A 26,976-nucleotide genomic window follows, 5' to 3' on the forward strand; every position below is an offset into this window, starting at 1 on the left:
ATGTAAATTTTAAGTTGTTTTTTAACATCCAGTTCATTAAATTCTTTTAAATAAACGAAAAATTTGCATATTGTTTTTTTTTATCCGATTAATCGATTAATCGAAAAAATAATCGGCCGATTAATCGATTATTAAAATAATCGTTAGTTGCAGCCCTAAAAGTGTTAATGACGCATCTTAACCCCTTCGTTCCCCTATAGACGTACCGGGACGTCCAAAAAACGCCCACAAAGAAACCCCTATGGACGTCCCGATACGTCCAGCCCTTCGTGCAGCGTCAGGGACACATCCCTGCCGCTGCACGGGAGACCAGGCTGTCGTTTGACAGCCTGGACTCCCCACTTTAAATGAAGTTAATTCATTTAAAAAATATTTAAAAAAATCATTAAAATAATATAAATAATACAAAAAAAATGTATAATGTAAGCTGTGATGTCACTGTGACATCACTGGCATGTTCAGGAGGTCCCTAGGAGGACCTCCTACCATTACTGTGTAAAAAAAAAAAAAAAAAAAAAAAAAAAAAAAAATTTAAAAAATACAAAAAAATTTAAAACAATTAAAAAAAAAAAATTTAAAAAAATATATAAAAAAAATAATAAAAAAATTCTTAAAAAAACCTTACATCCCATTGCCCTAGCATAACATCTAGCCATTATAACCCTCCTGCCCCCGTTCACAACCCCCAAACCCGTTAAGCCATAGGCATAAAAATTATACAAAATTGTACACCTAATAGTATGCTCCCTGGTGCTGGGAAAGTCTGGAAAATCTTTATAAATTAGGTATTTCTGAAATCAGGAAACCTGAATTGATAAACTTGGAGGGGATTTTCCATCACTTTACCTAATTTTGTGAGGATTCAGAGGGAAAATGTAAAAAAAAATTAGTTTATTTTTCTAATCTTCGCTAGTTTTTACTAAATTTCTCATTCTAAATTTTCTGCTAATCATCCAACTATGGTATCAAACGAAAGCTCTATCTCTCCTTGAAAAAACAATATATAGTTTACATGCGTACACTATTCACAGGAACAGAGAATAATCGCTAAACCGACATACCCCAAAAATGGCAAAATTGCTCTGGGCTTTGAGGTACCAAAAACCCCTGGGATTGAAGGGGTTAATGTAAATTATACGTTTTTTAAAAAAAATTATCGGCTTAATCGATTAATCGAAAAAATCTGCCAACTAATCGATTTATGAAAATAATTGTTGGTTGCAGCCCTTCACACCTATAAAATCAACAATGCAACCAATGCAAAAGCAATCGTCTTTCTTCCTACAACAGGATGTCCAGCTGACATTAGTTTTGAGACTGGGTAGTAAAACCTGTACCTGGGGAAAATCCATAGAAACTGACCCCCTGTAGCCACACACAGAAGTGTCTACAAGGCCTGGGCCCATAGTTGGGAGAGGAGGCTGGCTCTCAGGCCTTTCCAGGGGCCCAAGTGATGGAGGGTTCAGTCACATTTCTCCCCCTTCTAAATAGGACTGACCCAGGAGGAGACCCCAAACTCTATAGTCAGTTCACTTAGCCCATCAATGCCCTCCCGAAACTGGTGCCCCAAATAATCTGACTCTCCAGAAAAATACAACAGTACCTTCTCTCTAGGATCTTCTCAGGCGCTGGGGAGTGATGTCGCCTGCATCCTCTTCCTGGTGCTCCTGTTGCTGCTGGGGTGATGGGTTGGCTGCGCCGTCTCCCAGGTCATCCATCAGGCGATGGGGAGGACAAACAGGTTCCTCCGCTCCCATAGTTGTGAGCTGCCGCCGGGGGGACTGGCCGGCTGCGCCATCTCCTGGGCACTCACCCACCCGCTGGGGAGCGATGCCGCCTGCATCCCCTCCCTGGTGCTCCGTCTGCCGCTGGGGAGATGAGCCAGCTGAGCCGCCTCCCGGATCATTCAACAGCCGCTGGGGAGGAGGGACGGTACCCTCCACTCCTTCGTGCTGCTGCTGGGGAGATGGGCCGGCTGCTGCATCTCCTTGGATCCCTGTTGCTAGTGCGGGGCAGAAGCCAGCGGCTCTCCGCCTTGTTGGCGCTTCAGCTGGGGGTTGTGGATCTGGACGAACTACCCAGCATTCGGAGGACCCAGGTGTGAAGACCGCAGCCTCATCCACCCATCCTGGGTTAACATCCTTGGATGTAAAATAAATTAAATCCACAGAATCCTTGGACACTGGGGCATACTGTTGAACATGTCTAACAGTTTTTTTTTTTTTTTTTTTTTTTTATATATATGCCTTTTCCAGTTCCCACTCCTGTGTAATTAAAAAGTCCTAAATCACCTCTCAGTCCTGGGAGGTCCAATTCCCTGAAATCTCGGATGTACGCAATCCGCCACTCCGCTGTACTGCCGAAGTCCGGATCCTCTTGAAGACTATCCCATAATAATCCCCGGCCGACAAAGTCATAGCCCACCATGGGCTCTATACTTTCCAGGCACCAACCCACCTGGGCTGCATACCATCGTAACGCCCTGTATCCATCATCCCCCATCATCTCTGTTAGGACCAGCCCGTCTAATTCGGACACCCATTCCTCCCTGGGGGGGCAGGGGAATATCTATAAGTAAGGTGTATTATGGGGAGTAAGGTGTATTAAGGGGGGACCTTAAAATGGCTTTTGGTTTTCCAAATTTCTGCATAATAGATACCAATAATGTTAAACTACATGTATTACTGTTCATTAGGTAAAATACTGTTTTACCATTCCACTAATGTGTATTTTTTCTTTTCTTTAAAATAGCACCAAATTTTTAGGGTGTGGCCTATAATCGGGGGCAGCCTATATTCGAGCCAATACAGTGTATTTAGTTTTTATATACTCGTATATAACATGAAATTATAACATGATGATGAAGACTAGGGCTGCAACGACTAATCGATAAAATCGATAATAATCTATAATGAAAATCGTTGTCTGATCATTATCGATTAGTCGAATCGATTTTTATCCATTTTATAAAGTTTATTTTTTTCCCCAGAGCAAATGCTCTGGAACAACTCCTCTCCTTCTATAGTCTGACCTCAAACAGAGATCGGATTATAACACTAGAATCCAGATCCCCCGCAATGCTGCAGGAGACCTGGATTCCACTCACTGTCAGCCGGTGGGTGTCCGTGCAATGTGCACAGACAACCTCCGTCTCTCCCCTCCACTTCCGCTGGGGCTTCTACGATGCAGCGCCAGCATCACATGATGTAGAAGCCCCAGCGGAAGTGAAGGGGAGTAACGGAGGCTGTCTGTGCGCATCGTGCAGACCCCCACCGGCTGACAGAGAATGGAGGTCTCCTGCAGAGGATCATCCTCTCTGTCAGCTGGTGGGTGTCTGCGTGATGCGCATAGCCAGCCTCCGTTACTCCTCCCCCTCTCATACACCACTCTGCCTCTCTCCTCTACTCCCTGGTGTCTTGTGAACCTCCGTTGCTGACAGAGTGGTGCATGGGAGTCGGGGAGAGAGGCAGAGTGGTGTATGGGGTGGTATAATGAATTTCAGGGAGGTAGAGTGGTGTATGGGGGTATAATGAATTTCAGAGTGGCATATCTGGGGGAGGCAGAGTGGTGAATCAGGGAGTATAATGAATTTCAGGGTGTTGCAGGGCATTTATGGGGGGGCGGAGTGGCATATCAGGGTGCACAGTGGCACATAGGGAGGTATAAGGCATAAATGGGGGACGAGTGGCATATTGGAAGGTATAAGGCATATTGGACGTTATAAGGCATATCAGGGGGCACAGTGGCATATAGGGGGTATAAGGCCATATTGGGCATATCAGGGGGGCATAAGACATATCTTGGGGCAGGGCTTGACAAATTTGTTGTGAATCTAGGCGCCAGGTAAAAAAGTTAGGAGCCAGGATTTTTTTAAACCAACAGTTGGTCAGGAGTGATCTGATCATCACCGGCCCACTTACTAAACTCACAGCGTTTGACCTGGAAGCACCCTGGACTTTCAGGTCAGTGCTGGGTTTTTTTTTTGTTTGTTTTTTTTTTTTAACTCTTTCGATGCTGATGTTCCATTGGAGCACAGCATTGACTGATATTTAGTCCCCACAAGTTTGTGGGGACAAATGTTAACCCCTGCAATGCCACGAATGTGTCGTACACAATTGTGGCATTGAAGGGGTTAACACTGCACTGTCGCTCTCAGGGAGCGATCAGGCAGCAGGGGGGTGTTGGGGCTGGTCTCCACACTCATGTGGAGACCGAAGAACCCTCTCCCCTGTCCCTGAAGCTGCCTCTGGCAGCTGGGACTCAATTGCTGGTCGATAGACCAGCCATTGCAGGGGGGAGTCTCTTTGATGACTGCTGTAGGCTTCCATGCCTACAGGAATCATCAAAGGGCTTGTGGGGGCTCGTTTTTGCTGTTGCTGGAAACTGGAATTAACCCCTAAATGCCCCGATCGCGGCATTGAAGGGGTTAACGCTGCACTGTCGCTCTCATGGAGCGATCAGGCAGCAGGGGGGTGTTGTGTCAGGTCCCCACACTTGTGTGGGGACCCAATCAACACACAACCCCCTTCCCTGAAGCTACCTGTGGCAGCTGAAAACACGATTGCTGGTTTTGCAGCAACCGCGTTTTCAGCCTACAGGATCACTCCGTGGGAGTGATCTCGGGGGCGGGCTCTGAGTAGCTGTGCTGTCTGCCCAGACTCCTGGGCAGACAGCAGCAGCAGCGCCCCCGTGTGGTGACTCAGCCTCTTACATCCACAATTTTTTCTGGATGTAAGAGGCTGACAAAACCTAGGCGCCAGGACAAAATTCTGTGGCGCCTGGGATTTGTCGAGCCCTGTCTTGGGGTATAAGGTATATCAGGGGGCTCAGTTGCATATCGGGGGCACAGTGGCATCTCTGGCATATAGGAGGTTTAAGGCATATCTGGGGGCAGAGGTGGCAAGCTGGGGGTCAGATGTGCATAAATGGGGGGGCCAGTTTGGCAAATGAAAATATACACAAGGCTTTTTTCTCATAGTTTTTATTAAATATGAAAAATATAAACATGAATTAATATTTACTAATAACTTTGTATTAAAACCTAGTTTGAGAAACACTGTTTGGGTTCTTTTATTATGTGAATAAAATAAGAAGGTGAATAGAGAAATTGCATTGTGATAAAGAGATGAAAGTGTAAATTGTATGTTTTTTATTACATTATTTTAAATAAAAGAAAATTGCATTTTTTTTTATCCGATTAATCGGCCAACTAATCGATTAAGATAATCGTTAGTTGCAGCCCTAATGAAGACGGTTGTCCTGTGTCAGCTTCTGTTTTGTTTGAAAATATACAGTGCTTTTACTTGATAAAAGTAATTTTTTCTATATCTCATTTAAAATTTAATTTATAGGTGGGAAAATGGATGAAGTAGCTAGTGAATTGAAGCAAACTCTTCCTTATTCATTTGATAATCTTCAAGTTTATGTAGAAGTCCTACAAAAATCAAACAGGTATGTCTTTTTTTTTTTTTTTTTTTTTTTTTTTTTTTTAAATCAGCATTTTCTCTTTTCTAAATAGCATTGTTGACTCCATAACACCTTTTACACATTCATGCCCCCCAACTTTCCCGATTTGGGTGGGACAGTGCCAATTTTGAGACTCTGTCCTGCTTTGCTATCCACTTCTGCCAGTGACAGATTGGCTGGCAGCATTTTGCACTCTGTTTCAGCAATCGGCAGTGTTTTTGCTTTTGAATCAATATCTGTGTGATAGCATGAATGTGTAAGTTGAGGGGACATGGCACAGGGAGGCTGTTTGAGGTTAGGATGACACATGGAGGCTGTTTGGAGGCAGAGATGGCAAGTCCTATGATTCCAATCTGGGTGTTGGGCAGGTCCTGTGGATGCAATCTGGGCCATGTCTTCCAGGACACAACTTTTACATATTGCTGACCAGCCCAGATAAAATGCTGCCCTGCAGTATGGGAATGTATATATGCATGGAAGGGAACCAATTAGTCAGATATACTCCCCATACTGCAGGGCAGCATTTTATCTGGGCTGGCGGCATCAATATACAAGGGAGGCAGCTGGGGCCATTGCATACATCAATACTGAAAGGAGGGGCAGGCTGGGGCATAAATACGCATTGTGCTGGCTTGGGGTGATACAAAAGGGGGGTCAACGGCAAAGCAGTCTGGATATTTTTGCAGCATAGCCCATCCAGATGTGGGTGGCAGAGCCTGTCCAGGCGTGTGTGTTTGGGTGTTGTTCTGCCAGAGCTGTAACTGACTACTGCCCCCTGCCCTGATGAGTGTGAGACAGCATGGAGGGAGCAGGTACCTTAACACTACTGCCAGCCCAGGAAGGTGTCCCACAGCCCACCAGGGATCCTGGGAGGGAGGCTAACAGCATATTTTTCCTGGCATATAGTGGCAGTACAGATGGGTGTTCTTCCTTAGGTACAAGGATCTGAAATACAAAGTTAAAACCCTCCCGGAGCACACCGGAACAAACACAGCCAGTTCTTCCTTGTCCCTTGTCAGGGACGGACGTGTAGTTCGTTGGGGCACGCGGGTTGTGTCCAGGGGGATCTCTCATCCGGTTGTTCCCCAGTTGTTGAGCAGAGTGAGGTAGTAACATCGGCGGATGTTACGGAACAGAATAAGAGTTCTCTCTTCAAGCCGGCAAGGGAAGGAGCATTAGCACAGCGGTGGAACGCACACCTGGGAGGTGTTGCATTCTGCCAAAGATCTGATCGTGTTACAGAGCATGCGTGGATCTGATCTTCAGGGCACAAAATTTAAACGTTATTTAAGCTGTGCAGTCCAGTCTGACAGCAGTGGGGCTTGTCAGTACTGGATATCCGTGGCACCCCCCACACGGATTGAGGCGTTTTAAGGTAAGATTCATTTATCTTAACCTTAAAAAAGCCTCTGCTTTTTCTAAAAGATAAAGGCTCCTTTTAAGTCCAAATATACTTCGTGCACTTGGTGTGCCACCCCCTTGCCGGACAGCTGCAAAAAGTTATGCAATCCTTGCTCAGCTTAACTTTTTGCTGAGAAAACATGCAGTTTGCGGGCGTTGGCTTCTAGACAACCTTGCACATAACCATTCAAGACTGCGTCTGTTTATGCTTTGGAGCCCAAGTTTGAGAAGTCTCATTCATGTTGGTTTCTGAATCTGTTGTCCTTGGGAGATTTCCGGGGAGTTAGCCTATGGCCATAACACCCTTAATGCGCCTGATCTTCTCTGACTCGGTAGCTAAACAGGCTTGGGCCTGGTTAATTTCCACCTGGGAATACCAGGTGTTAAAAATCTACTAATTCAGGCTCGTCTTATGAGGATTCAGAAGATAAAACTTCCCTTCCTGCACAAGAGCTTTGGAAATTTAAGAACTCTCCAGGTGGTGTTACAAGAGGTAGTCCGTGAGAAGCATCCAAAGGATTTTACATGTTGCCTAAAAGGATTCCAGTGCAAGTAGCATTGTCTAGCGCTTCAGTGGCTAGCGCTCTAGGCATCTGGTAACAGGCATTAGGCCTACGGCCATACCACCCCTGTATGCACCTGATCTTGTCTGATCTCAGAAGCCAAGCAGGGTTGGGCTTGGTTAGCACTTGGATGGGAGTACTTCCTGTCAAGAGAACCAGATACAGAAGTATCTAGCCAATTTAGGAAATTGAGCCTTTCCAATTGTTGTATCTGCCAAAGAATTGGTGGCCAGGAGAGCTTTTTGGCTGCGATCGTGTACGACAAACACAGCATCTAAGTCAGCCTTGTTTGATTTAACATTTGTAAGGCATAAGCTGTTTAGACAATTGGATCCTGAAGATCATTGCAGACGGAAATAATTTGAGGCAATAAATGCATTGTCACCAAGTATGGAATAAAGTGCTGACAATTTGCCTTTAAATGTCCAACACAAGCCACATTCTTGTGAAACATAATTTTTTTAGAACTTTGACAGTCAAATCATCAATGGTATCTGAGACGGCCTCGGGTACCCCGGCTGGGTACACCCGTCGATTCTTTGTTGCTTTCTCCCGGAACCACAAGGGTTAACCACTTCCAGCTGTTGCCTATACTAACGGGGAAGGGACAGGAATGTGGCTTGGATTCTTTGGTGAACGAGCACCGTAGCTCGCCAAAGCGTACCCGGATCTGGTGCTGTAACTGTCCTGAGAAGGACAGTGAGTGATCCAACAAGCCCCTGAAGCATTACACAAGACTAATGTCCAGGGAAGTGACACACTTTATTGGGAAACACACAGGCTTATATACAGGTTAGGTGATAAAAAGGTCCGGCACCGCGTTTAGGCTACCAAGCCCCGCAATGTCCGTATACTTTGGTCATCGTTCTCTGGGTGATCCCGACGGAGCAGCGGCGATCTTAGGGGTGCCGAGGGGGCGGTCGGGGACCAGGAAGATTTGCTTATGTAAATGGAGAGGGAGAAAACAAAAACACATAAAATTGGACAAATGGGAACCAAGACTCAATCCTTCATCAGTTCTTGGGTGGTATATTCAGTATATCTACATGACTATTCCATGTATTTTCTTTTTTTGATTTCCTTTATTTTCTTATAATGAATAGAAACAAAACTACCAACCCAGACAGGAAAACAAAGCAATAAAACAAATACAACTACATAAGAAAAAGATGCATATGATCATATAACGAAACAATACTGAGTAAAATAGACGGTGGAAAATACTGCTGGGCTTGGCATGAAGATTATCTGGACCCACAATACTAATGTAATCTACATTATCGGCCAACTGTCCAGCGCAAATAGAGAGAGAGAGAGGGAAAAAAAATTGCAAAACACTACTATTCCGTACCTTTGTCTAATTTTGTTAGCCAAAAATCCCAATAAGCATATTTCTTTGCAGAGTAAAAATGTTTCATATAGTTGTCTTTCCATTTTTATTTGGAATTTCAGCTGGGAAACGACATTACACCATGGGATGGCTACATCTTGTTTCCACAAACAAGCTATCAAGCAGTGAATTTTCCCTGCCATCCCAGGTGACACTAAGGATAGACTCCTTCTCTGAACCTGAGCCCAGCGCTTGCTGCTTGCCCTATCTCAGGCCGTTACCTTGGCTGTGGCGGCGCTGCTCGAGGCTGCGGTGCTGCAGTCCCGGCGTTGCTCGAGGCTGCGGTGCTGCAGTCCCGGCGTTGCTCGAGGCTGCGGTGCTGCAGTCCCGGCGTTGCTCGAGGCTGCGGTGCTGCAGTCCCGGCGTTGCTCGAGGCTGCGGTGCTGCAGTCCCGGCGTTGCTCGAGGCTGCGGTGCTGCAGTCCCGGCGTTGCTCGAGGCTGCGGTGCTGCAGTCCCGGCGCTGTTCGCGGCTGCGCCTCCGGCTGTGTTCAGCGGCTATGTATATGTGTGTGAATTGGTGCTATGTTGGTGCTGTTTGCTTTTGGCCGGGTGCTGTTGCATCTTACATTATGACGGCCCCTGATACTTCTGAGCAACCCTCTGTTGAAGACAAGCCTAAGAAAGCTGTTATGAAGTCTAAGCATGCCCAATGCTCCGGGTGTCACAAGGCTTTGTAGGATTCAAGGAAGAAGCTCTTCTCCGCTTGTCTGAGATCCGTAGCGGATTCTGAGCCGTCTGGGGGCAGGGAGTTTGTGACCTGGCTTAAAGAGGAGATGCAGGCTACCTTCTCTGCCTTCCGTCAGACTGTTCCTGTTCCTGCCTATCACTACCTTCCAGCGGTGCAAGATCCCGCTCTCCTGGGGCGTCAGCCTTTGTTCTCAGACTGAGTTCGACTATCCGGAGGTAGAGGTAGGTTCCTCGGAGGAAGGAGATATCCGGGAGGAAAGTTCATTTTTGTTCCCGGTGGAAGAGATTGAGACTTTAATTTCTGATGTGAGGTCAGCTATGCATTTGGAGGAGGCCTCCACCCAGAAGAGTGACCCTTTCTTTGGTGCCAGCTTCTCCAAGGAGTCTGCCTCGTTTCCTGTTCATCCTGCGCTGTCTGACATTATCAAGCAGGAATGGAACCACCCGAAAAGGAGGGTTAACCTGTCCAGATGGGTTAAACGTATGTTTCCCTTTGATGAGGACTTTGCTCAGTTTTGTGCTACCCTGCTGGTTGATACTGCTGTTATGAGGGTCTCCAGGAAGACTACTTTGTCGATTGACGATGGCTCTCATTTCTCTGAACAGATGGAAAAGAAAGCCAAAGCTGCAGTTAAGAAATCATTTGAGGCTTCTGCTGCTGTCCTTAAACCAGGAATTGCTTCTGCTTCAGTTTCCAGAGCTGTCAAGATTTGGCTCTCCCGGATCGGAGAGGATATTACTGCCAAGACTTCCAGGGAGACTATCCTCAAGAATGTTGCTGCCGTGAAATTGGCCGTGGATTTTCTCTGAGATGCCTCCGTTGAGAACATCAGTATGACAGCCAGAGCTTCGCAATTTTCAGTTGCAGCTAGAAGGGCTTTGTGGCTTAAGGCCTGGGCGGTGGATAATGCCTCTAAGAACAGGCTTCTTAATATCTCTTTTAAGGGTAAGACTTCGGGGAAGAGCTGGAGTCCATTTTGGAGAAAACCACAGGGGACAAGCATTGGATGCCTCAGCGAAAGCCTCCTTCGAAAAGACGGCAGTCCTTTCGGCTTTTCTTCCCGGGACAATCTAGAGGCCATAGGTCTAGATTCAACCCCTCGTCCAGAGAACAGAGCTTCCGAAGCAGATTCCCTCGAGGAAGGGGGAGGTTTGACAAACTCTCCTTCCCCAAAGCGTTTCAAGACTCCAAGAACTCTGCATGACGCCTCCTCCATTCCGGTGGGAGGAAGGCTCTGATTTTTCAGGGACAGTTGGTTCTCACTCACCCGAGACCCTTGGGTGAGAGCCATTGTATCGCACAGCTATCGACTTCAATTTCGGACCAGACCTTCAGTTTTTTGATCTCCCACCTTCTTCCTGACCAGGCAAGGCGGTAGGTCCTGTAGGTCCTGGTTCCTCTCCCTTGGCCAGAACTGGGCCAGGGGGTTTACTCTCTGTTTTTTCTGGTCCCCAAGAGACTGGGAGGTCTTCGCCTAATCATAGACTTGTGTTTTTTTGTTGTTTTTTTTGAACAGTCGCCTCCAGTTTGTTCGGTTCAGGATGGAAACCGTAAGATCCACCCTCGACACCTTATGCCTCAACGACTTCATGGCTTCATTAGATCTGAAGGATGCATATTTCCACGTTCCCATCCATCCATCTCATCAACGTTTCCCGAGTGGCGATTCGGATTGTCGGCGGCCCCAAGAGTCTTCACAAAACTTCCGGCAGCCGTGGCGGCCCATTTCTGTGTTCAGGGAATTTCAGTCATTCCTTATCTGGACGATTGGCTTATCCATGCCCAATCGGCGCCGATTCTTCGGGTTCACCTTTCCACTGTGGTCCGCACGTTACAAGATCTCTGTTCCTGGGTCTTCGCCTGGATTCCTGCTCCGGGAAAGCTTTCCCTCCTCCTGCCAGGATCAAGGGGATTCGATTTCTAGTATGCAGGGTTTGCTCTGCGCACGCAGCTCCTTAAGGTTATGCATGTCCCTGCTGGGCAAGATGGTCTCCACAAGGTATGCGGTGCCCTGGGCTCTGGCCCACATGAGAGTTCTTCAAAGATTTGTGCTCAACCATCTAGAAGACAACCCATTGGCCCTGGACACTTCCTGGGCCGAAAGATGTTGTCTTTCACCAGACCAGATCTGCAAGGCGGCTACTTGGCGAGCTCTCCATGCTTTTGTACAGCATTACCGTCTCGACCAGATGGCTCAGGAGGACTCTCTTTTCGGTCGAAAGGTCATTGAGGCTGTTTTGTCTCCTTGAGTTTGCCCACCCTTCTGCTTTGGTACATCTATCCTTAGTGTCACTTGGGATGGCAGAGAAACGGGAAGTTCTACTTACCGAGAGCATTTTTTCCCTGCCAATTCCTGGTGACACGTTTTTGTTCCCTCCCTTCCTTTCAATAAAATTTTGTTGCATCAGATTGCTTTTCCTGTGTGGTCTTTGGTATTCACTGGTGTTAGTAGGAGGGAAGGGGCTTTTAAAGTTTTGAGTCCTGCCCTATCTCAGGTACGGAGGAGAAGTCTATCCTTAGTGTCACTAGGGATTGGCAGGGAAAGGAAGCTCTCGGTAAGTAGAACTTCCTGTGTTTTCTTTTTATTTTTTTTTAAGTCTCGTAGTCAGACCTTATTTTGCTCTGGAAAAAAATAATCGTGCAAATACAGTAGTATCTTCAGCTTAAGCTCCAATTTATTGGGCATTTTGTCATCCCTGTCTATTCATCTTGGATCTTGTTAGAATATTAGGTACAGGATGATTCTGATGTCCAGTCTACTGGTTGTTCGATAAAGGCTCAGACTTTTTTAAGTCCTTACTTAACTTTCCACCTAAAATTTTGAACTTTTCAGCATTTATGGTTTTATAAGCATTTATAGTTACTTTCAGGCAACTTTTTATAGCATGTCATTTCATGAGTTCATGAAAAATTAACCTTAAATGTTTTGCTTTAATATCTAGTGCAGCAAAGCGTGAAGATGTACAAGCCCATGTTAAGGAATTATTAAAAAAGCACACCATTTTGTTTGGAGATTATACCTGGACAGAGTTTGATGACAGCTTTTTGGTGAAAAATGTGGTTTCTGTCTCCATTGTTGACACAGAACTAAGATTTAAAGAGCGGCAGGTAAGTAAAATGTTTCAAATTAATTTGATTCATCATAGCTTTAAAATGATTTTTTTTTAAAAACCTCTACATTTCATAGGCTTTAAGTACATTTAATAGAAGTGGGAAAATAATTGAGTTAGAGTTGTTAATGAAAAGTGGTAAGTGTGTATTACCTAGGGCTGCAACTATTATTTTCATAATCTGTTAGTTGGCCGATTATTTTTTCGATTAACCCCTTCCGGACCGGGACCTACCTGGTACTTCCTGTCTACATGTTCCCTGCAGACCAGGTACGTCATCCCCAAAAAATGCCCCCACATCGCCACAATCGTGATCGCGGGGGCGCTGCTGCTGTCTGCCCAGGTGTCTGGGAAGACCAGCACAGCCACTCCGAGCCCTCCCCTGAGCCCAAGATCACTCCCAGCAATCGCGTTTTCAGCTGCCACAGGAAGCTTCAGGAAAGGGGGTTGAGTGTTGATTGGGGACCTGACGCAACACCCCCCTTGGGGACTTGACACAACACCTCCCTGCTGCCTGATCACTCCATGAGCGCGACAGTGCAGCGTTAACCCCTTCAATGCTGCATTTTAGGGGTTAATTCCCGTTTTGTATGGGGCTCTGCTGCTGGAAGCCCAGGCAGACCAGCAACAGACCAGCAACCGCAAAAACGAGCCCCCACAAGCCCTTTCATGACTCCTGCAGGCATGGAAGCCCACCGGAGTCATCAAAAGGACTCCTCCCTGCAATGGCTGGTCTATAGACCAGCAATTGCTTCCCAGCTGCCAGAGGCAGCTTCAAGGACAGGGGAGAGGGTTCTTCGGTCTCCATGAGTGTGGAGACCAGCCCTAACCCTCCCCTGCTGCCTGATCGCTCCATGAAAGCGACAGTGCAGCTTTAACTCCTTCAATGCCGCTATGTGTATGACACAATCGTGGCATTGAAGGGGTTAACATTTGTCCCAACATGCTTGTGGGGACTAAATATGAGTCAATGCTGTGCTCCAATGGAACATCAGCATTGAAAGAGTTTTTTTTTTTTTTTTTTTTTTTTACAAAAAAATTCTAAAAAAATTGCGCATGTTGCAGTTTTGGCCTCATAGCTTCCTCAAAAAATGCATGAACCATGCATGTGAGGCTTTGTTGAAACCGGGGGATGTTGGTGAACAAAATGTGGTGTTTTCTTCCACATATGCTGTGCAAGAAATTTAATTTCAACATTGAAATTTATGCGTTAAAAACGCAATCAAATACATTTTCCGTGAACTTTGGCAGACATCAGTGAAGAAATGGCTGCCTGAAAACTGTCAAAATTACCCTAGTTGAATACCTTGACATATACTTTTATGGGGTAATTTACAGTGGGGGGCTTCCAAAAGGTCCCAAATGGGATATGGGCCCAGTAAACCAATTTCTGAAAATTCCAAATTTGAAAACTAAAATGCGCATGTTTCTGTTTTGCCCTCATAGCTACCTCAAAAAAAATGCATAAACCATACATGTGTGAGGCCTTGTTGGAACCGGGGGATGTTGGTGAACACAACATCGTGTGATCGGGCATTCCCTTCTGGGTTGCGTCACTGTTGACGTAACCCGGAAGGTCATCGGAGGACAGGATATCCCATGCGGGGATATCCTGCCCTCCGATGAGGCACAGAGACGCTGCGATCTCTATGCAGGTCTATGAGGACCTGCATAGAGATCACAGTGTGATCGGTGCAGGGGGATCGCGGGGAGGGGAGTGAGAAACCATCTCTCTCACTCCCCCTCCCGTCCTGTAACAGAAAAGCTGAAAAAAAACGGTTAGTCATTTAAAAATAAATCATTAAAATAATATAAATAATACTAAAAAAAAATTATAATGTGAGCTGTGATGTCACTGTGACATCACTGGCATGTTCAGGAGGTCCCTAGGAGGACCTCTAACCATTACTGTGTGGTAAAAAAATAGTTTTGTAAAAAATACAAAAAAATGTAAAATTTAAAATAAAAAAAAAATATATAAAAAAATTCTTAAAAAAACCTTACATCCCATTGCCCTAGCATAACATCTAGCCAGTATAACCCTCCTGCCCCCGTTCACAACCCCCAAACCCGTTAAGCCATAGGCATAAAAATTACACAAAATTGTACACCTAATAGTATGCTCCCTGGTGCTGGGAAAGTCTGGAAAATCTATATAAAGTAGGTATTTCTGAAATCAGGACACCTGAATTGATAAACTTGGAGGGGATTTTCCACCACTTTACCTAATTTTGTGAGGATTCAGAGGGAAAATGTAAAAAAAAAATTAGTTTATTTTTCTAATCTTCGCTAGTTTTTACTAAACTTCCCATTCTAAAGTTTCAGCTAATCATCCAACTATGGTATCAAACGAAAGCTCCATCTCTCCTTGAAAAAACAATATATAGTTTACATGGGTACACTATTCACAGGAAAAGAGAATAATCGCTAAACCGACATACCGCAAAAATGGCAAAATTGCTCTGGGCTTTGAGGTTCCAAAAACCCCTGGGAAGGAGTTAAAGTAATTTGATAAACAAACAGGATGTTAAAAACAAACAGCAGAATAAAAAAACTTTGATAAAATGCATTTCTTTTTTTTTTTTTTTTCTTCCCCCAACCTGCCCCTCCCAGTTATGCACATTTGAGCCCAGGCTTGCCACTCCCCAGATATGCCTTATACCCCCCTCATAGATTCACAGACCCATTCACAGCACGCTGGCACGATACTTTTATAAATAAATACAGGATTAATCTTCACTGCCCCCAGGCTTTAGATTTCCCTTAGTTGCCCCCTTTACATCTAACTGCACCTTAAGTTAACCCTCAGTCCTCAGCATTAAATTAACCCTAAAGACCCCATTGACCACAACTGCCCCTAAACTAACCCTCACCTCCCCTAACTTTCAGCAGCCCAAATATGAATACTCCATTAGATGAGTGTCTTAGCCATGTGGACGCTATAGGAAACAGGCGGGGCCAATTGTCAGTGTGACTGCAGGGAGGGACTGGGAGAGAAGAAATGGGTGGGGCCAATTGTCCGAGTAACTGCAGGGACTGGTAAGTAGTAACTGCGGTGAGTCACAACTAATCGATAATGACATTCGTTGGCAACAATTTTCATTATCGATTTTATCTATTAGTTGTTGCAGCCCTAGTATTACCTCATGTTTCTGTTCTAGGACCACTGTTATAAAATGTCTTTATTAATGGTCAAATTGGACGTTTAAGCACTGTAAAATTTAACCCCCTCACTACAATGTGTGCCAGACACGCCACGACTTTAAACGGGTGTTTTACACAAATGGTGTTCCTGTTGTGACCGCTCTCTAGATATCGAGGCATAAGCGCTACTGCGGAAGTATGCGGGAGATGACACTGTCCTGGGCAGGGGGAGTAAATAAGTTCCTGAGAACTCTGGGCTAACTCTCGGTTACTGCATGCAACTATCCAAGTCCTAAAATTACAGCTGTATCACAAAAATTCTCGCATTAACCCCTTAACGAGATAACGACAATGCCCGTACATGTACAGGTTGCCGTTAAATAGCTGCATCGCTGCGATCGGCGGCTTTGCAGCATCCACGGAAGCCTCACAAGTGAGGCTGACCGTGGATCCGGCTAAAACAGCTTAGGAAGCGATCGGAATCGCTTCCTAAGCATAAACGCTGTTGCTGACATGCCTCGATATCGGTGCAGAGACGTCTCCCCTTCTATCTACAAAGCTGGTTCTGAAGGGGTTACTTGATGGTGTCCCGGCAGGAGGAAGCAACGTTTGGCGGGAGTACCCAGTCGGGGTACAGGTCGGTCCCGTCACAGCCGTCATTCACAGGATGGCATCAACAATAGATATGAGTTCAGAGGGTCTATCCAGACCCTCTTGAGAACTCTCGAGCTCCTCCTGCAGATTGAATGCAGGTACTGCATCCAACCATGCAAGGTCAATGGAGCCCAGCTCACTAATGAGTGATTAGTAAAAATAAAATTTTTTAAAAAATGTTTAAAAAAATAAATAAATAATATGGTAACATGTAAAAATCCCCACTGTCACCAAAAAAATAAGTAAATTAATAAGCAAGTCCTAAAATTCTTTCTTTACAAAAATTCCAGCATGGAAAGAGTTAAAATATTGGCATTACAAATCCCCATAGGGTGTCTCGTATTAAAAAATGCATGAGTGGATGGGGTAAACTGAATTGGCCGGGTTCAAAGATGTCCCAAATATGGGACATGGGGGCAGTAGGATCAGATGTCTAAACGGCAAAAAAATACACACCTCACAAAGGCGGCCTTTTACCTCCCAAATAACCCTACAAACCCATGCATAGGGGGGTATCACTTCGCTCAGGAGATGTTACTGAACACATATTGGGGTGTTGTTTGACACGGACATATGCCAGGAGTGATAAATTTATACCTGAAGTACAACATGTGTGGGGAAAAAAAATGTACTACCATAAAGTTTCACAAAGGCTGGTGGTAAAATTAGTGCATGGAAAGGGTTAAAATACCAGCATTTCAAATACCTTGGGGTGTCTAGGTTTTAAAAATATATGATTTGATGGGGTAAATTGCATTGGCCGGCTTCAAAATGGCACATGGGGTGGAGGAGAATTACCAGATTTGGAAAAAAGGTTTTGAAATGGCAAAACTCTACCTGTACTTATTGCCCCATAACGTGCAGAAAAAAGCAAAAAAACATTGGGCATTTCTAAACTCAGGAAAAATAGTAGAATCTATTTAGCAGGTTTTTTCATTAGTTTTTACAGATGAGTAAATTTTTTTTTGGTTTAAAAAGTGAGTAATTTTTTTAACAAAAAATCCCCATATTTTATCACTTTTTTTTTTTTAATAGTAAATTAGATGATGTGATAAAATTAATGGTATCTAAAGAAAGCCCTGTTTGTCCTGAAAAAAACCCAATATATAATGTGTGGGAGCACGAAATGAGGAAGAAAATCACAGCTAAACAGCAACACTGAAAAATGTTAAAATAGCCATTGTCCCACAATATACTACGAGTAATAACCCCTATTGTTCTTAAGGGGTTAAAGGAGTTAAAGTACTGGCATGTTAAATGCCTATGGAGTGTCTAGTTAAAAAAAAAAAAAAAATCGGGTTTAAATATCCCCAAAATAGGACATGGGCTCACAATAAGCAGATGTTCAAATTCCAAAAAATGTACCCCTCTCAAAAGAAGCCTTTTATCTCCCAAATAACCTGGTTTTCTGTTATTTTGTAATCTCTGCTTTATTTGCTTCACATGGTAAATTATATAGCTTGCTATAGAAATTGTCGACACTGTCCAATTTTATCATGGGACATAAATATAGGGCTGCAACTAACGATTATTTTAATAATCGATTAGTTGGTCGATTAATCGGATAAAAAAAATGCAATTTTTTTTTTATTTAAAATAATGTAATCAAAAACTTATAATTTACACTTCATCTCTTTATCACAATGGCATTTCTCTATTCACCTTCTTATTTTACTGACCTAATAATAAAAGCTACAAGAACCCAAACAGTGTTTCTCAAACTAGGTTTTAATACAAAGTTATTAGTAAATATTAATTCATATTTTCATATTTAATAAAAACTAAAAAAATATGTAATAAAAACTGAGAAAAAAGCCTTGTTTATATTTTCTTTTATATACCAAACTGCCCCCAGCTTGCCACTCTGCCCCCAGATATGCCTTATACCTCCTATATGCCAGAGATTCCACTGTGCCCCCTAATATGCCTTTGTGCCCCGATATGCCTTATACTCCTTATATGCCAGTGGTATGCAACTGAGCCCCCTGATATACCTTTTACCCCCAGGTATGTCTTACGCCCCCCTGATATGCCTAATATCGATTTGCCCTATACCCCCTATATGCCACCATGCCCCCTGATAACTTCCAATATGCCACTTGCCCCCATTTATGCCTTATACCTCCATATATGCCACTGTGCACCCTGATATGCCACTCCGCCCCCATAAATGCCCTGCACCACCTTGAAATTATACTCCCTGATTCACCACTCTGCCTCCCCCAGATATGCCACTCTGAAATTCATTATACACCCCATACACCACTCTACCTCCCCCTATACACCACTCTTACTCCCCCAGATATGCCACTTTGTCTCCTTGAAATTCATTACACCCCCATACACCACTCTGCTACCCTGAACTTCATTACACCCCCATACACCACTATAACTCACCCATACACCACTCTGCCTCCTCCCCCCTCCCATTCACCACTCTGCCTCCTCCCCCCTCCCATACACAACTCTGCCTCCCCCCCCCTCCCATTCACCATGCTGCCTCCTCCCCCTCCCATTCACCACGCTGCCTCCTCCCCCCTTCCATTCATCACGCTGCCTCCTCCCCCCTTCCATTCATCACGCTGCCTCCTCCCCCCTTCCATTCATCACGCTGCCTCCTCCCCCCTCCCATACACCACTCTGCCTCTCTCCCCCTCCCATACACCACTCTGCCTCTCTCCCCCTCCCATACACCACTCTGCCTCCTCCCCCTCCCATTCACCACTCTGCCTCCAATCCCCCTCCCATACACCACTCTGCCTCCAATCCCCCTCCCATACACCACTCTGCCTCTCTCCCCCCTCCCATACATCACTCTGCCTCTCTCCCCCCTCCCATACATTACTCTGCCTCTCCTCCCCCCTCCCATACATTACTCTGCCTCTCCTCCCCCCTCCCATACATAACTCTGCCTCTCTCCCCCCCCTCCCATACATCACTCTGCTTCTCTCCCCCCTCCCATACATCACTCTGCCTCTCTCCCCCCCTTCCCATATATCACTCTGCCTCCTGTCAGCAACGGAGGTTCACAAGACACCAGGGAGCCGTGTAGAGAGGCAGAGTGGTGTATAGGAGGGGGAGGGTGGCTCCCATACACCCCTCTGACTCCTCCCCCTTCTCATACACTGCTCTGCCTCTCTCCTGGCGTCTCGTGAACCTGCGTTGCCGACAGGCACTTTCACTGCAGCTTCATAGAAGCCCCAGCGAAAGTGAAGGGCAGTAACGGAGGCTGTCTGTGAGCATCGTGCAGACCCCCACCGGCTGACAGAGAAGATGATCCTCTGCAGGAGACCTCGATTCTCTGTCAGCCAGTGGGGGTCTGCACGATGTGCACAGACAGCCTCCGTTACTACCCTTCACTTCCACTGGGGCTTCTACATCATGTGATGCTGGCGCTGCATCGTAGAAGCCCCAGCGGAGGGGAGAGGCGGAAGTTGCCTGTGCGCATCACACGGACACCCACTGGCTGACAGTGAGGGGAATCCAGGTCCCCTGCAGCGTTGCGGGGGATCTGGATTCTAGTGTTATTATCCGATCTCTGTTTGAGGTCGGATTATATAAAGAGAGGAGTTTTTCAGAGCATTTGCTCTGAAAAAAACTTTTAATCGATAAAAATCAATTTGATTAATCCATAATAAAAATCGTTGTCAATGATTTTCATTATCGATTATCGATTAGTTGTTGCAGCCCTACATAAATATTTTATTGATAGTGATGAGGGGTATAATATTGAATTGTCTGAATGAGGGATATAATTAATGAGGTGGTGAGAATGCATTAATGAATGTGTACATTTTTGTGAATGAGAGAGAATAAATGATTGTGTGAATTAATTATGTGAATGAAAGTGTGAATTAGTGAGTGACTGTTAAAGTGTTTGTGTGTATGATAGATGTAAAATTGATTTGTGGAAAGGCAAAGATGGCACAAGTAGGATGTTTGAGCCTCGGGGACCAAGATGACGCATACATTATTATTGTATACCTGCAAATACGGGATTTGTATGTCTGATGCTATGCCTCCAGTGCTGAGTTCACATGTGAACGATAATATATATATAATATTAATATAATATAGAAGCTTGGAGGTGAAAGGAAGCAGAGAGATGGGACAGTAGTTGGAGAGACCAGTCGGGTCGACGGAGGACTTTTTCAAGATAGGAGTAATGGTAGCATGCTTGAAGGACGATGGGACAGATCCAGTAGTGAGGGAGAGGTTGAAGATATGAGTTAGCGTAGGGACAAGGGTAGATGAAAGTGACTGGGTGAGATGGGACGGGATGGGGTCAAGGGGGCATGTGGTTGGACAAGAGGAAAGAAGAGGAGTATGTACATCCCCTTCAGTGACAGCAGAGAAATTAGTTAATGTAGTGAGGGGAGAAGAGGTCAGTAGGAAGGGGGGTGCGTAGTCAGAGGGAGGTGACTGTGCAGATATGTCATCTCTGATAGCTTGAATTTTATTATTGAAGAATGTGGCAAAGTCAGATGCATTAAGGTTAGTGGAAGGGGTAGTAGGGATCGGTCGAAGCAGGGAATTGAAAGTCATTTAGGGTTGTGGGACAGGGAGGAGATGAGGGAGGTGAAATAGGTTTCTTTAGCAAGGTTAAGAGCAGAGTAGTAGGAACGTAGCATAAATTTATAGTGCAGAAAGTCAGACATGGAACTACGTTCGGCAGAGCGGGAACATAGTCTTAGGTGTCGGGTTACAGTCGTGTACCTGGGTTGTGAACGTCACGAGGAACGTGTAGTAACTGGTGCTACGTGCTCAAGAGCAGATATGAGAGTGGCGTTGTGGACGGAGGTAGCGTTGTTAGGGCATGACATGTTTGAGATTGGAGAGAGGAGAGGGAGTAAATTGATTGAGAAGTCCAGAAGGTTAATAGAGGCAAGATTAGAGAGCAGGAAAGGAAGTGGTGGTCAGAGAGGGGGAAAGGAGAATTTGAAAGGTTAGTGAGAGAGCACATGCTAGAAAAAATAAGGTCCAGGGTTTTACCATCATCATGAGTAGGGGAGTTAATATGTTGTTGGAGATCAAAAGAGGAGGTGATAGAAAGAAGTTTTGAATACATGGGACTCAATGGGGTGTCAACTGGGATGTTGAAATCCCCAAGGATAACAGAAGGAACATCAGAGTAGAGGAAGAGAGGGAGCCATGAGGAGAAGTGATCAAGAAAGAGGTTAGCCGGGCCAGGGGGGCGATATATAACAGCATTGCGTATGGCGATGGGATGAAATAGTCTGATAGCATGGACTTCGAATGAGGAGAAAGAGAGTGGCAGAGGGAATAGGTTGAAAAGTACAAGTAGGGGAGAGTAGGAAGCCTACCCCTCCACCCTTCTTGTCATCAGGCCTGGGAGTGTGAGTGAGGTGTTGGCCACCATAGGAGACAGCAGCAGGAGAAGCAGTGTTAGAAGAGGTTAGCCAAGTTTCAGTTAGAGCAAGAAGGTGTAAGGAACTAGAGAAAAAGTGGTCATGTAGGGCTGTTCGTTTGTTACAGACAGACCGTGCATTCCAGAGAGCAAAGGTAAATGGGGGGGGGGGGTAGGAAGAGCGGCAGGGTATGTGGACAAGATTATTTAGGTTTCTGGAATGCTGACTGGGAGAGGATGAGGAAGGGAGCACCAAAGGAGGCCCGGGGTTTGGGAGATATCCCTAGCAGCTAGAAGAAGTAGAATAGAGAGTGAGAGGAGGTGCGAATAGGACTTGTGTGAGCGGAGGGATTTCTGGGGGTGAGGGGAGGTGGGTGAAAGGGAGGAGGTGAAGTTGAGAAGTGCTTGGGATGAGAGAAGGGGAAAAGAAAGTAATGAAGGTGCAATGCAGACATAGTGTGGGGTAGCTGGTGGACGGAGAGAGAGAATGCTTTTGCAAACAATAGAGGAAAGAGAAAGGAGGAACAAAAGGATTCTGAACATGGTAATTGGTGACAAATGGGAATGGACTGGAAGTGGAGCATGCACAGTGAGCAGTAGGTAGCGCTAGATGGTTCTGTGGGGTATTGCTTGCAGGGTGTCTCCAGGTTCCTCTGTGTCCTTCCTTGTCCTTCTTGGTCAACTCCCAGATAGTGGCGCTTAGTAAAAAATTGGCACTTGGATGGAATGTGGCCAGCGCCTCTAAGAGTCACAGTACTTCTGAAGTCAAGTAAATCCAATTTATTTTAATAGAACCCATATCCTAGGTGCAATCTTTCGGGATATATAGATATATGCACATCAATATATATATATATATATATATATATATATATATATATATATATATATATATATATATATATATATATATATATATATTATATATACACATATATAATATATACACATATATAATATAATATAATCTCTATTTTATTATTTATTCTTGCATCTTCTATATATTTAATCCCCCAAAATATAGGGCAGTTTTGCAGCTGCTAAACTCATGATTAGAAGGATATATCAGTAGATGCATTTACACATGTTGAGTGTGCAATTTATGTGCCTATTTCCAAACTGTTTTAGTCTGTTACGTATGCAGGAGATGTAAATCGTAATACCCTAAAAATGTCTGATTAATTTCCTGATTTCCATTTTTTTCAGCTTGTTGATCTGTGTAAGTGCAATGTATTCATTAGTGTCTTCCATTTATCTGAAGAAGGTCCCTGTGCAGAAAGTCTAGAAGATGAAAATGCAGATCTTGTAGCTGCTAACCACTGGCAACTTCCAGCTGGTAAGATTTTGCATTTAAAGCATTGTGACGGAACCCTCCATCACTGGGGCCACTGGAAAGGCCTGACTGCCAGCCTCCTCCCTATTGACTATGGGCCCATCTCATCACTGGCTGAGGGGATTATCTCCGGCAGACAGCCAGGATCTGCCACCAGGGAGTGACCACCATTGTTTAAGTTTAATGTTGTATAAATCAGCCCCCCCCCCTATTGTATTGTTAATCTCGTTACTGCCCCTGTTGTCCCTGGGAGGCAGATTAAGGGAGCGGTTTGTGTCCCAATATCTTGTTTTTATGTTAATGTGTGTTTTGCTGGATATATCCCGCGCTGTGTGTTCAAAATAAATCAGTCTTCGTTTGGTTTTAGCCTGTACTCGGCTAGTGACTGGGGAACCAGGGAAAGTGTGTTGTCCCAGGCTAAGGGAGTACAAGTCAGTGAAGGTAGTCGGTAGGACTAGCCAGATCCGTGACAAGCGTGTCCAAACTTTTCTGTTTCTTATTGACGATATTGCATTTATCAGGACACAACAATCTGTTCCTTAGCAGGTCTATTAATTAGGTAAATACAACCTCGCAAACTGAACAGCAACTCATGACATATCACACCACATCATGATTTATTAACCCCTTGATGACAATTGCCGGTCCAGGCACGTCACAGAAAATCAAGTCGATAACGACAATTGACGTGCCAGGACCGGCATGTCTTTAAACGGGTGCAGAAAGCGAACTATTTTCGCTTTCTGCACCGAAACGGCGTTGCTGTAATGCCTCGACCTCGAGGCATTCAGCAACGCCATGATCGGCACAAAGGGGCCATCTCTGGCCCCTCCCCGGGGCGTCAACATCCGCCCGTTTTAAAAGCGTTTAGGAGGCGATCAACGATCCCCTTCTAAACTTAAATGGTGTCGCTGGAATGCCTCGATCAGGAGGCATCCATCAACACCAAACACTTACCTTTGGATAGACTGTGACTGCTCCGGAGAGCGGTCACAGCCGCCGCTGCAGGTGATCTTCGCCATCAAGCAAGATGGCGGCCGCCCTGTAAAAAAAACAATAAAGACTAAAAGGTTCGCTAGACGGTCTCCAGACCCTCTAGAGAACTCTGGCTCCACTTGCAGGTTGAATACAGGTACTGCATTCAACCATGCAAGTCAATGGAGCTCAGCTTTCTAATCACAGTGTGATTAGTAAAAATAAATTAAAAATAAAATTAATAATAATTAGAAAAAAATAGTAAAAAAACAGTAAAATGTAAAAATAATTTCCCACTGATGTCACTATCAGGGGAACCTTCAAGTTGAAAAAAAATGTAAAAAAAAATGTTAAAAAAGGCAAAAAAAAAAAATAAAAAAAAAAAAAAAATATATATATATATATATATATATATATATATATATATATATATATATATATATATATATATATATATATATATATATATATATAAAAATATATATTTTTGTGAGCAAGTCCTAAAATTAGCATATTAGCTTAAAACAATTCTCGCATGGAAAGAGTTAAAATACTGGCATATTAAATGCCCATGGGGTGTCTACTTTTAAAAAATGTATGATCTGATGGGTAAATTGAAATGGCCGGGTTCAACAAGGTCCCAATTAACACGGGGGGAAGGATGGCCACACATCTAATTTCCAATTAGAAAAATGCACACGTACCAAATGTGGCCTTTTAGTTCCCCCAAAAAATGACAAACCCATTCATGTGTATCACTGTACTCAGGAGATGTTGCTGAACACATATTGGGGTGCCGTGTGACAGTGGCATATACCAGGAGCTGTAAATTCATACATAAAGTAGGTGTGTGTGGGAAAAATACACACAAAAATACTACTGCAAACTTTGAAACAATGCTGGTGGTAAAATGTGTGCATGCAAAGAGTTAAAATACCAGCATTTAAAATACCCTGTGGTGTGTAGTTTTCAAAAATATATGGTTTTGTTGGGCACACTGAAATGGCCCGGCTCAAAGATGTACCAAATAAGGCATGGGCAGTGGATCCCCAAATGCCAAAGTTCCACATTGAAAAATGTGCATGCCCCAAATGTGGCCCTTTTGCCCCCAAACAGCCAGGCAAAATCATTCATGTGGGGTATCACTGCGCTCAGGAGATGTTGCTGAACACATATTGGGGTGTTTTGTGATAGTGACATATACGAGAACTTTTTAATTCATACCTGAAGTAAAATGTGTGTGACAAAACAAATGCAAAAAATGACTACCATAAAGTTTGACAAAGACTGGTGGTAGATATGGTGCATGGAAAGAGTTAAAATACTAGCATTTGAAATAGGGCTGCAACTAACGATTATTTTCATAATCGATTAGTTGGCTGATTATTTTGTCGATTAATCGGATAAAAAAAATGAATGTACAGTTTTCATTTATTTAAAATAATTTAATAAACAAATGATGTTAAATACAAACAGCAGAATAAAAAAAACTTTGATAAAATGCATTTCTTGTCTTTATTTCCCAACCGGCCCCCCCAATTTATGCACATTTGAGCCCAGGCTTGCCACGCTGCCTCCCACATATGCCACTCCACGCTGCCTCCCACATATGCCACTCCACGCTGCCTCCCACATATATATCACTCCACTGTACCCCCACATATGCCATGCTGCCTCCCACATATGCCACTCCACTGTACCCCCACATATGCCACTCCACGCTGCCTCCCACATATGCCACTCCACGCTGCCTCCCACATATGCCACTCCACGCTGCCTCCCACATATGCCACTCCACGCTGCTTCCCTCATATGTCACTCCACGCTGCCTCCCACATATGCCACTCCACCCCCACATATGCCACTGTGCCTGATACGCCTTATACCCCCTGATAAACCACTCCATCCTCCCCAGACATGAGGGCTGCCCTCCCCACATATGCCACTCCACTCTACTCCCAGATATGCCTTATACACCCTGATACACCACTCCGTCCTCCCCAGACATGCCACACTGCCCTCCCCACATATGCCTTATATAATGTATATGCCTTATACCCCCAGATATGTCACTCCGTCCTCCCCAGATATGCCCTATATCTCATAGTCCCCTCATAGAGTCACAGACCCGTTCGCATCACACTGACACCATACTTTTATAAATAAGTACTGGGTTAATCTTCACGGCCCCCAGGATTTAGATTCCCCTTAGTGTGGCGCCCCTTTATCTCTAACTGCACCTTAAGTTAACTTTATTAAATTAATCAAATTAACCCTCAGTCCTCATCATTAAATTAACCCTAAACACCCCATTAACCATAACTACCCCTAAATTAACTCTAAATACCCCATCAAAACAACTACCCTAAATTAACCCTAAACACCCCATTAACCACAGCATCCCCTAAATTAACCCTAAACACCCTATTAACCATAACTGCCCCTAAACACCCCATTAACCATAGCTGCTCCTAAATTAACCCTAAACACCCCATTAACCATAACTGCCCCTAAATTAACCACCACCTCCCCTAACTTTCAGTAGCCTAAATATAAATTTTATACTTAGTTAGATGAGTGTCACAGCCATGTGGTTCTGGCCTTCTGGGAGAAGGAAGGGGCGGGGCAAGTTGTCACAGTGAGTACAGGGAGGGACTGGTAAGTAGGAGCTGCTGCTGTGAGTCACTCAAACGGATTATATAATGAGGGGTATTTTTCAGAGCGTTTGCTCTGCAAAAACCCTCATTTTATAATCGATAACAATCGATTCAACTAATTGATAATGAAATTCGTTGGCAACGAATTTCATTATCGATTATTATCGATTTTATCGATTAGTTGTTGCAGCCCTAATTTGAAATACCCTGGGGTGTCTAGTTTTCA

At 44.5% G+C, this 26,976-nt stretch overlaps 1 protein-coding gene across 1 annotated transcript in view; it reads left to right on the forward strand.

The window, feature by feature from the left end:
* Positions 1-26,976, forward strand: part of TRIP13 (thyroid hormone receptor interactor 13) — a 133,283-nt gene that overhangs the window by 14,379 nt on the left and 91,928 nt on the right. Inside the window, 3 exon segments of the mRNA XM_053467316.1 lie at positions 5,352-5,451; positions 12,452-12,617; positions 22,992-23,121. Of these exon segments, the coding sequence (XP_053323291.1) occupies positions 5,360-5,451; positions 12,452-12,617; positions 22,992-23,121 (388 nt within the window). The 5' untranslated portion in view covers positions 5,352-5,359.

The sequence above is a fragment of the Spea bombifrons genome, chromosome 5, assembly GCF_027358695.1.
Source record: "Spea bombifrons isolate aSpeBom1 chromosome 5, aSpeBom1.2.pri, whole genome shotgun sequence".
NCBI classification, from domain to species: domain Eukaryota; kingdom Metazoa; phylum Chordata; class Amphibia; order Anura; family Pelobatidae; genus Spea; species Spea bombifrons.